The sequence below is a fragment of the Chinchilla lanigera genome, unplaced genomic scaffold, assembly GCF_000276665.1.
Source record: "Chinchilla lanigera isolate Chin_1 unplaced genomic scaffold, ChiLan1.0 scaffold00047, whole genome shotgun sequence".
Taxonomy (NCBI): Eukaryota; Metazoa; Chordata; class Mammalia; order Rodentia; family Chinchillidae; genus Chinchilla; species Chinchilla lanigera.
In genome coordinates, this window is record NW_004955448.1 from 18,534,955 (window position 1) to 18,546,929 (window position 11,975).

At 36.4% G+C, this 11,975-nt stretch overlaps 1 protein-coding gene across 7 annotated transcripts in view; it reads right to left on the bottom strand.

The window, feature by feature from the left end:
* Positions 1-7,131, bottom strand: part of Mecom (MDS1 and EVI1 complex locus) — a gene marked incomplete at its 5' end in the record, with an annotated part of 282,239 nt that extends 275,108 nt beyond the window's left edge. For all 7 annotated transcript variants that reach the window (XM_005393153.2, XM_005393148.2, XM_005393146.2 and 4 more), the window contains 1 exon segment: positions 6,794-7,131. In XM_005393153.2, the coding sequence (XP_005393210.2) occupies positions 6,794-7,131 (338 nt within the window).
* Positions 7,132-11,975: the final 4,844 nt, after the last annotated feature.

Sequence of the window (11,975 nt, forward strand, 5' to 3'; positions counted from 1 at the left end):
AGGGAAGTTTATAGCAGTGAGCTCACAAATTAGGAAACAGAATGAGAATAAATAAATAGCCTAATGCTACACCTCAAACTTTTAGAAAAAGAAGAACAAGTCAAGTCCAAAGCCTAAAGAAGGGAGGAAATTATAAAGATCAGGGGAGAAATAAATGGAATTGAGACAAAGAAAACACTACAAAGAATTAATGAATCAAAGAGTTGGTTCTTTAATCAATAAACCCCTAGCCAACCTTATCAAAAAAGGAAAGAAAAAACTCAAATCATGCAATAAGGAATGAAAAAGATGAAATCACTACCAAGCTTATAGAAATTCAGAAGATCATCAATATCTACTTTGAAAATCTTTACTCCCATAGAATGGAAAACACAGAAGAAATGGACAGATTCCTAGATAAACACGAATTACCAAAGTTGAATTAAGAAGATATAAAAATCCTGAATAACCCAATATCAATTATGGAAAATGAAAACTTGATTAAATACCTACCAACAAAGAAAAGCCCAGGTCCTGATGGATTCACAGCTGAATTCTACATGACATTCAGAGAAGATTTAATACCAACCCTCCTCAAACTCTTTAATGAAGTTGAAAAGGAAGCAATTCTCCCTAACTCATTTCTGGAGGCAAGTATTGTACTGATACCAAAACTAGAGAAAAACCCAAGCAAAAAAAAGAACTACAGACCAATCTCCCTAATGAATATAGATGCAAAGATACTCAATAAAATACTAGCAAACACAATTCAGCAAATCATCAAGAAAATTACACACCATGACCAAGTAGGTTTTATCCCAGGGATGCAAGGATGGTTCAATATATGCAAATCAATCAATGTAATACACCATATCAACAGAGTCAATGACAAAAATCACATAATCATCTCAATAGATTCAGAGAAAGCTTTTGACAAAGTCCAACACATTCATGATAAAAACCCTAAATAAAATCTGAATAGCTGGTCTTTACCTCAATCTGATCAAAGCTATCTATGATAAATCAACAGCCAACATCACACTAAATGGACAAAAACTGAAAGCTTTCACTTTCAAATCAGGAACAAGACAAGGATGCCCACTGTCACCACTCCTGTTCAACTTAGTTCTGGAAACATTAGCCAGAGCAATTAGACAAGAGAGAGAAGTAAAAGGAATAAGGATAAGAAACGAAGAAGTGAAATTATCATTATTCACAGATGACACAATACTCTACAAGGAAGACCCCAAAAACTCCACCAGAAGACTCTTAGAATTAATCAACAAATTCAGTAGCATAGCCAGATACAAAGTCAACACTCAAAAATTAATAGCATTCCTATACACAAACAACAAACACACTGAGAGAGAAATTAAGGAAACCATACCTTTCACAATAGCATCCAAAACATTAAAATACTTAGGAACCAATTTAATAAAAGAAGTAAAAGATCTATACAGTGAAAAATACAGTACTCTGAAAAAAAGAAATCAAAGAGGATATCAGAAAATGGAAAGATATTCCTTGCTCATGGACAGGAAGAACTAACATTGTGAAAATGGCCATGCTTCCAAAATTGTACATATTCAATGAAATTCCAATTAAAATACCATTAGAATACCTCAGAGATCTAGAAAAAATAATTCCTAAAATTCATCTGGAACCAGAAGAGACCCAGAATGGCAAAAGCAATCCTGAGCAACAAGGATGAGGAAGTGGCATCACAATCCCTGATTTGAAATTATACTACAAAGCTACTGTAATAAAATCAACATGGTACTGGCAAAGAAACAGACCTGGCCATCAACTGAGGAATGAATGAAAAAGATGTGGTATTTTTATATAATGGAATATTACTCAGCTCTAAATAAAGATAAACTTGAGACTTTTATAAGTAAATAGTCACAATTAGAGACCATACTCATAAGTGAAATAAATCAGACCCACATGTGTAAACACCATATCATCTCACTAGTGTAAGAACCTGAAAGAGTGAATAAAATCTAGGAGGTACAATAGATATTGTGAAACAAAAGGAAACTGCTCAAAAGGAAAGAACTGGTATGAGGGAAAGAAGAAAAGAAGGGGAAAATATGTATATATGTATACACAGGATAGATAACATAGTTGTACTACTGACTTTTATTGCTTTATTGAAAGGAACAGTTAATGTTTATTTAATCAACCTTACATGTCTATATTTGTTTATCTCAGCAACTAATGTGAGAATACCAATAAATAGTACAAAAAGTATTGTTAATTTCCTATCACCTTGTCTGAAATTCTGTATTGCTCACATTGTTTTTGTGTTATTTTGTAAATGTATATTTCTTAATATATTTTTGTTCTTTTATCCTTAAAATAAAAAAATAAACAGTAAAAAAGCCTATTTATCGAATATACATATTTTATGGATTTTCCAAAGTATTTTATTTGAAAAACATACTGACTTTTAAAAAAATTATTTAAGGGCTAAGGATATAGCTCAGTGGCATAGTGCCTGCCTGGCAAGTTTAAAGTTATGAGTTCAATTCCCAATAACAAAATAAATAAATAAATAAATTAAAAAGTAAAAAATTGTTTAAGCTGCATGTATTGGTGCACGTCTGTAATCCCAGCACTTGGGAGGCTGAGGCAGGAGGATCATTGTGAGTTCAAGACCAGCCTGGGCTACAAAGTGAGTTCAAGGCCAGTCTGAACTGCACAGGGAGACCCTGTCTCAAAAAATATATATATTTAAATAAGATTTAGAAAGGTATATCCTTGTAATGTTTTTGTTTTCTTTTTCATTTACTCTGAAAATGCTACCAGATTTCTTCACCTAGTTTTACTTCTCTAACAACTACTGATACGGGGCAGATATTGTTAATCCGTTGGTCAAATAATAAATCAAGAACAAACTGAATTTGAGAAGTTCATATCTAAGTTCTTGGTTCTCTACTTCTCCATGGACATACTTCAGCTCTCACTCCTTGCCTCTTCTTTCAGAATCACATATTCCTATAATTCATTCATTCCTTCTTTCTTTCATGTATCCATTTATTCATTCACTCACTCATTTTCTTCATTGAATAGTTATTTGTTGAATATCTGTTAGAGGATAAAACCATAACCCTCAAATGGACTGTATTTGTAGAGGTTTGAATATGTAAGTAAAATTAGATAAGGTCACAAGAAAAGAAAAAAAAAATGACACAGGATGGGGACTTGAGCCAGTAAGATTAGTGTTCTTATAAGATACCAGAGAACCCTCTCTCTCCCTGTCTCCCTTTCTTCCTCCCTTACTGGCTGTCTCTGACTCTCCACAAGCCACCTCAACCTATCTGCCTCAGCCCATGTACCCACACTAAAGGAAGGTCGTATAGAGATGGAATAAGGAAGTAAAGAGGTAGGTGTCTTAAAACCAAGAAGAGAGCTCTCACCAAAAACCAAATCAGCTAGAACTTCATAGACTTCAGAATTGTTTCCCTGGTGTGAGAAACTGAAAATGTAAATAAGGACCAGAAAGTATACTAAATACTATGAACAGGAGGAAAATACTCAGTTGGGAAGGGGAACAGGGAGGCAGGAGGGGGAAAGGAAGAAAAGAGAAAATGAGAAAAGAAGGAAAAGCAAACACAAAGCTCTTGTAAATATGGAGAGGAAAAGGGTTCGAAGGGAGGAAAAGGGAATCGGGAAAAATAGAGATAAATCATGTACAAGTACAAAGTCCCTATGATGAAATGATCATATATATATTTAAAATGTACCAGTAAATCATTAATAAAAAAGAAAATCTTAATTTATTGTAAACAATGGGTTTATAGCACTTCTGAAATCAGATGTTAATAGTATGCTATTTGTTCTTTCTGCCACATAGTTTCCTTGCTAAATGAGAATATGGACTGGGCTGATTCTAGTTACTTTACTAGTTTCAACACTAGGGTTGTTAAAATTATGAACTACACATAAGCACAGTATATGTAAATAGTATTCAATGTAAATAATAACATTGAGGGTCATGATAAAATAATAATGAAACAAATACTCATTTAACCAATAGCCATTTTCTGAATATTCCATCTGCAAATTCGTATCTTCTGTACCATATTGGTACAAACACATGCGTCTTTAACATGCTATTTTGGCTTGCTTTAGTTGGTTATAATCAAAGAAATAGAATGTGTGTATTGTAAAAAAAAGAATTTCTGAGAAAATAAATTTTGTTTAAGTTCCCAAGCCTATGGTATTTTTGTTAGGCAGTGGATCAGACTATTTTTTTTTTTTATTTAGTAAGAAGACTTATTTTTAAAAATGTACTGAGCACTGGACAATACCACAAAAATTTATGGAGCACAATAAAGATGTTGCATGTGAGGATTTGGTGTTGCCAACTCCAATGGAAACCTTGTTCTATTAGGGAATCTAAGCAAATAATCTGGATTCTGAGCATTCTAAGTTCTATAGTAAATGGATTCATTTTTCCTGGTGGAACAAAATTCAGGTAGTACTAAATTTTTATTAAGAAGATCATGGGTGGTGGCACAAAGGAAGCAAATTTAGTGGGTAGTAACTTTCTAAGAATGGGGAAGAAAAGAGGTGTGTAGGTAAGAGCACTGTAAAGATCGGGCACTTGATAGAATACGCAAACTATTACATTCGACACAGTGGAGTGGGGAAGAGGAGAGTCAGTATGACACCATTTCTGTCATGAACACTAGATAAAAGGTGATGTGATTTATTGAAACAAGAAATGTACGGACGAGCTGTGCTGAAAGAAATGAGCAAAGGCAGTACTTGAGAGAGTAATGATTTGTTCAGCTAGGAAAGACTGATTTTCTGTAGCAGAAATATTTAGTACAGAGTCTGAAACACAACAACTGCTCAGTCACTCTGAATCTGAATTTTGCTTATTCCTGTTTATTTTTGAAAGTGCCTAAGAAAAGAAAATGCCTTTAATTTATCATTTAAAAAATGAAGTAGAATCCAAAAGAGAGGTCTTACAAGTTAAATCACAATAACTTGTCTAACCAAATGGGACACTAAGCTAGTTACAGTTAAATGCACATATGAAATGAGAACAAAGAAAAATTTTTTGAGACAGAGACTTACTATGTAGTTGAAGCTGACCTTGAACTCACTATGTAGTCCAGGTTGGCCTTGATCTCACAGTGACCCTCCTGACTCAGCCTCTCTGAGTGCTAGGATTATAGGCATGTGCCACCAGGCTGATGCTGGGACGATTTAAAATGAACATGCAGGAGTCAGGAAAGATGCCTTTGTGAAAATGGCTTTTTTGATCATGATTGGATTTTGTATTAACTGGGGTGAGATTTAAAACAAATAATGAAACAAACCTAAGTAAGAGTCAAGCAGTCAGCTGCTCCTGCCTGGAACACATTTGCTAAAACCATGAAAAGCCCTTTCTCTGGTTTTGTTTCTGATAGCTCCAAAACAGAAAATCCACTCTCTCAAAAGTGAGGCTAATCATTCAAATGGTGAAGGATACTGCTGAATTCTTACTCAACGGAGTTGAAATGCATGAAGGAGAGGAAATGCGTGATCTTTAGCCAAAAGGTAATGACTTTTATAAAGGCATCTTCCATTTCAAGCAATAAAAATAACTCAGTTTTGACATAAAGGAAGAAATCATTTTATATTTCTCAAAGTAAATATTTGACCATATAAATGTTGAAAACATTTCACTCCAAGGAGAAAATGACAATAACTTTAAAATTTCCTCCAAATGCAGAATTTTCCCAGGCTCATCCTCCAATCCATAGCTATTATGTCTAAAGAGACACAGCCCTGCACTTACCAAGCCTGTAATTACAAAGTGATTTCATGATTAAGCCTCAGTTTATTCCAACCCTTCTGGATAATTTTGACCAGTGCTACACTTGCTGTTTCACTCTGGAGATTTTGTAATGAAAGTTTATGAGTTACTTATTATTAGAATGTTTATTGCCATTATATTAAGGTGAACAATAATGACGCAAAGTTTGTACATGTTTGATTTAAAATGTATTCAGCTCACATATCAGTTAATGCTACAGTGATTTTTTTTAAAAAATCTCATCAATACACATGTGTAAAAGCAATGTATCTAAACTACAACTTTACCAGGGCTATAGCTGACAACAAAACTAAGGAAAGATTTCCCTTTTATAATCAAATTAATTCCAGATCTTAACTTTTGGCATTTTAGAATTTGAACAGGAATTATTTTTATCATGGCATTTTCAACAGAGTTCACAAGGAGACACATATAAAGCAAGAGGAAAAAAGTTAAAATTAAGTCCTGAAGGCACTGCATATTTATTTATATTTAAAAGCTAACCAGATATTCTATTAATGATCATAAATATTAAGAGAACATACCAAAATAAATCTAGTTTATCTGATTTCTGTCTAACCGAAATACTATGAAACCAAAGGTCAATCACATCTCCAAAAACACTTTCTGACCAGCAGAGAAATTGCCTAATGGTTTTTCAGCTACAGACTAGCTTTTCCAGAAAATCTGATATTATGACAACCATAAAAGCTGTCAAGTCCCAAAAATACACAAAATATATTATATATATAATATATATATAATCTGTACAAAAATTATAAACCCATAATAATAACATTGTTTCTTTCAAGAATTATGATTGTAAAGGAGTTCATTTTAAGCACTTATTTGAAGACATACTCTAACAAACAGAATTGGTTAATTTTATGGCAATGTAAAGTAATCTCTTCTTTACAGATCCAAGTGTGTGTGTGTGTGTGTGTGTGTGTGTGTGTGTGTGTGTGTGTGTGCCTGTGTTAGCACAAAATATGTTCTTACCTCCCATCCATGACTGGGGTCTTTCAGGTTTGACCTCTGCTCTCCCACATAAGGTCCAAACTTTTCACCTACTTCAATCTTCCTTTTGGTCCATATTCCTAGTCCTGCTCCGGGCATATTTGACTCTCGAAGTTCAAACTCAGCTGGAATGGGGATGTCATCAGGGATGTAGATGGGAACTTTGTAAGGAGAGCTCTCCTTTGGAGTAAATGCTTCACTGGATATGGCTGGAGAGCATGGCTCCTGAACATTGAGGGAGGGAGTGCTGGCTACTCCATCTGCATCTGGCATTCCTTCCAAAGATATTTCATGGTAGTTGCCATATGCACACTCACTACCTGTGAATAAATAAGAACTTCATGAATTCCTACTGCTGTAGGAGACAAAATTCCACCAGGGAATTGTGTGCTCTACCTCAGAGACTACCTAGGTAAGACCATTATTAAAATTTGCCATCATTAAAAATTTCTATTATTCACAGATAGAGAAGGTATAGAATGTACGATGCCCATGGTTCATCAGTTGTGAATATTAATCAAATGAACTAATCTTTAACTGTCAATACTTTACTGACCAGCTCAATCCATTATCTATCTGGGAAATATGAAAAAGCTTAATTATTGGCCTGTGTGAAGTAGAGACACAAAGTAAACATGTATAAAAAGCACCCCCAAATCATCCAAAATTGGATTCTGACAGGATTGTACAGTTTATCAGAAAGTTACATCAATCAGTGGAATCTTAAAATAAATGTGGGAGAATCATCAAAGATTCCAAAGGCTGCCATGTGCAACAAGGCCTAAATTAAGAGTAGAGATAATTTATTGAAACATTAATATGTGTTTGTTCCTTTTCTTTTTCCACTCCTGTTTCAAGCACATCAGCAAGTCCTTGGTATTTACCTGCCTCAGTAATCATGCTGAGGAGAAAGTTAGTTACTCAAAGCTAGCAATTCTTCTGGATATTTTTAAAAACCAAAGCCATTGAAGAAATTACATGGTTTTTCCGAAGGTAAAAGGGAAAGAAAGAGTGACTTGGGATACACCAAAAAGAGAAAAATTTCCTCTAGACTAAGAAGTGACAAAAGTCAGAAGTTTTCTGCACAAGGTAGTCCCCTAAGGAGGCAGCCAGACACGGGAGAGGACAGCATGAGGAAGTAACTAAGCCTGGGCACTATGCACAGCGGCCCCAAAGGCTTCGCAAAGCAGCACAGCCCACACTTGACGTCCATCATGTACCCATGAAACTTATGGCCTTCATGAAACTTGTAGGGACTAGGGATAGAGGGAAGGAAAAGAGTAGTGCCTGACTTGAATTTCTACCAGTTGAAGGAGATTTCAGTCGTTTTAAATAGCATTTCATGTCTAGTAGGATTATGAACTCAAAGTTATATCTGCTAGGTTTAATTCACAAAACTTCAAAGGGAGAACTAAAAAATGAAAAACATTAAAATTACCAGGAGATAGATTTCAATCAGCCATCCAAAAGTAAAATGAAGTTCCTCCATTCAAATCCCAGGGGTTCCAGCTATTCCCTTTCTGGGTATTTTCCCAGAAGATCTAAAAACATCATATCACAGAGATATATGTGCACCTATGTTCATAGCAGCACAATTTGTAATTGCTAAATTGTGGAAGCAACCCAAATGTCCATCCACTGAGGATTGGATAAAAAAACTGTGGTACTTTTATATAATGGAATATCACTCAGCTATAAAGAAAGATAAACTCAAGGCCTTTATAGGTAAATGATCACAACTAGAGACCATAGTCAGAAGTGAAATAAATCAGACCTGCATGTGCAAGCACCGTGTTGTCTCACTAGAGTAAAGCCTGAGAGAGTTAATTTAAACTAGGATGTATGATAGACATTGTGAAATGATAGGAAAACACTCAGGGTAAAGGGCAACTGGGATGTGGGAAAAGAGAAGGGAAAGAAGGAGAAATGTTGTATGTATGTATATACAGGATAGTTAATATAGTTGTTCTACTGCCTTCTATTTCTTTGCTGAAACTGTCAGTGAGTCCTTGATTGATCAATATTGCATGTCTCTCTCTGTTTTCATGAGAAATCACTTTGAAGATATCAATATGTAATACAACAAGCACTGTTAATTTCTTACCACTTTGTTTGTAACTCTGTATTGTGTGTACTGTTCTTTTGCTATTTTGTAAAAGTTATCTGTCCTTTAATGTTTTCCTCGTTTTATTTTTAAAATAAAAAAAAAAAATCCCAGGGGTTCAAATGTAGCAAAAACAAAACAAAACCCACAAATTAGGAAAGATATGGAAGAATTTCAGCTTCAGGTCGGTGGCTAGGTTAGGTGATCTTCAAGATCCTACCAAAACTGCAGTCCTGCGAATTATTACAATTTTTCAAGATAGTTTACTGGGCTAGAGAATAAGAGTTCTAGCTTTTATTCCTTCACTAATTCAATTCTCATTAACAATTATTCATCACGAACTGACTTCTATCTCCTAACATTTGATAAAGTGCAAAGCAAATAGAAAGTATCTTGTAATGATGGTTTTTTATTCAAACATTGAGATAATGCCATTTAAAGCACATAGAGAACTCCAGGACCCAGCCTTAAACTTATAAACCATAGGTTCTCAACATACAAACTTGTTATCTTTCAAGTTCAACATGTCCAAAATCTTGAACACTATCATCTACTTCAAATCAATTATTTTCTACACTTCTCTATTTCCATTAAGAGTAATCTTTGCTCCAATTATCACTATTTAAAGCTTTAAAATAACATGAACTTTTTCTCTCCTTCATCTTCCAGTCTACTTAGCCACTAAATGCTGTACTTATTGGAAGATTTTTCACCTTTGTCCAATTCTGTCAACCCACAGTTTCATGCCTGACTTTTCTATGATCCTCTAAAGAGGTCCCTTGACAACCACCCTCTTACCACTCTTCTTCAACACTGAGCCAACATAACGCTGCTGGGTTTATCTTTCTAGAACACCTATTTTCCTGTTAAACAGGCTCCAATAATTATTCAGCTGGGAAAAAATTTTTCTCTCATTTTGAAACCATTCTTCTTTTTGATCTGATTCTCACAACTCCTCAGCAGGAATAGACTCATCTCACCCTTGTAAACTTAATGAGCATTTCGTGGTGCCTGCTATCCTGTCTGTGCCCCCTCTCCAGCCGACTTCCAGGCAAACTTTCAGGTCAAGGCCCATCTCTTTCCATCACCATCTCATTTAACACAGAATTGCCTTTCCTTTAATTCTTACACAATTTCATCCCCTCAGCTTGGCAATCGAACACCATACATTGCTGCATAGGGTTTAACGTGTGTTTTTTTTATTCCCCACTAGTAAACAGGCCCTGGAAAAGAAGTGTTAGAAAAGAACTGTCAATTCTCAGGAATTCTCCAAGAGATGTGCATCTAAATGTCTAACAAATGCTTGTTAGGAGTGCGCCCTGCACTGAGTGAGCAAGTGCTCCAAGAGCTGCTGGTCCTGTGGTTCGAGTCCGTGCTTTACTTCCACCACCTCAGTTCCCAGCTGAAACTTGCGGAGAGAGCCAGGTATTTCCCATCTACTTCCTGGGGGCAGAGCAGGTGAACCAGGGCCCCGCCGCCACTACAGACTGACTCTCTGCCCTCTGTGCACCTGCGGCAGATGGAGGTCCTCACTCAGAAGCCCCGGGGACTGCTCTAGCTGCGGGCAGTGCATGTGGACTCACCCTGTGCGCGCCCTGCTCCAAGTGAGCAAGTGCCACAAGAGCTGCGTTCCACATGGTCCTGCGTCCCAAGTCCGTGCTTTACTTCCACCTGGACCCCGTAGGAGGTCGCAGGCACGGGCAGTCTGTGATTGCTGCCCATCCGGCCCGCATCTGGTTCCTGTATGTGTCTTCAACTAACTGGAGACACAGAATCAGGTGGTTCACAAACTGTCAACACTGCAGTTCATGTCTGGGTTTTGCCTGTACCGTGAACTGCACTGGACCAGAATTGTCACAACAGTGCAACCCAAGTCTTTGCCATGCATGTCCCTAAACTGCAAGGGGACACTGGATCAGACTGCCTGCCATCAGCTGACACCAATGCCGTGTCTGAGACTATAATAACTAGATACAAATCAACAACTGCTGGAAAAACCCAGACTAAGTAGTGCTTCTCAGGGGTCACTGAGGGGCAAACCTGACCAACAGGAAAACTAGGGACACTAGTGGCCTTTGCTGTGCAGCCACTGAACAGGGAAAATGAGCTTTCTGCATCCAGTAGCAAACATGACAAAATGAAGGACTAAAACACAATCCCAGAACTCCAACCCACTCAGAACAAGTCCAGGAGACATTGACATAGGAGAACTTGGTAAACACATACCTGAAATAGCTGAAATGATTGCAATGGAAGTAAAGAAACAACTTCATAAGGCCATGTAAGAGACGAGATCAGAAATAATCTCTCAGGCAAAAAAATGAAATGATAATAATAACGAAGGAACTGCTTAAAAAGTCTGAAGAAGAAACATATAAGAAAATAGAAGAACAAAGGCAAGAGTCAGCAGCATTCAATGAAAAATACAGAAAGAACTTAGAACATATGAACCAGTTTCTAAGAGACTTCCAGGAAAACAAAGCTGCCACTGAAAGCTGCCAAAACCGCTTGAATGAAGCTGAAGATAGAATCCCAGACTTTGAAGACAGCATGGCAGCTAGTGATCATGAAAGAAAGGATCTCGTAAAATCAACAAGGATCCAGGAAAAGTCAGTTCAACAGCTGCAAGATGAGGCAAAGAGGAATAATGTATGACTTATAGGAGTCAATGAAATAGCAGGAGGCAACACAACTGACATAAAAAGAATATGTGCAGAAATAAGAGCAGAAAATCTCCCAAGCATGGAAACAGAACCTGATATACAAGGAAATGAGGCATATAGAACTCTAACCAACTACAACCAAAATAAAACTACACCTAGAAAAATAATAGTCAAGTTCCCAGATCTCCAGCAAAAGAGCAGAATATTAAAAGCTGCTAGAGGAAAGAAACAGATTACCTATAAAGGAAAGCCCATCAGACTTCTCAGCACAAACCATCCAATCAGAAGAGTTTGGAGCAAAGTAATACATGTCCTGAGACAGACCAACTTCCAACCAAGACTGATATACCCTGCCAAACTATCCCTCAAATTCAGCAGAGAAATAAAATATTTTCAT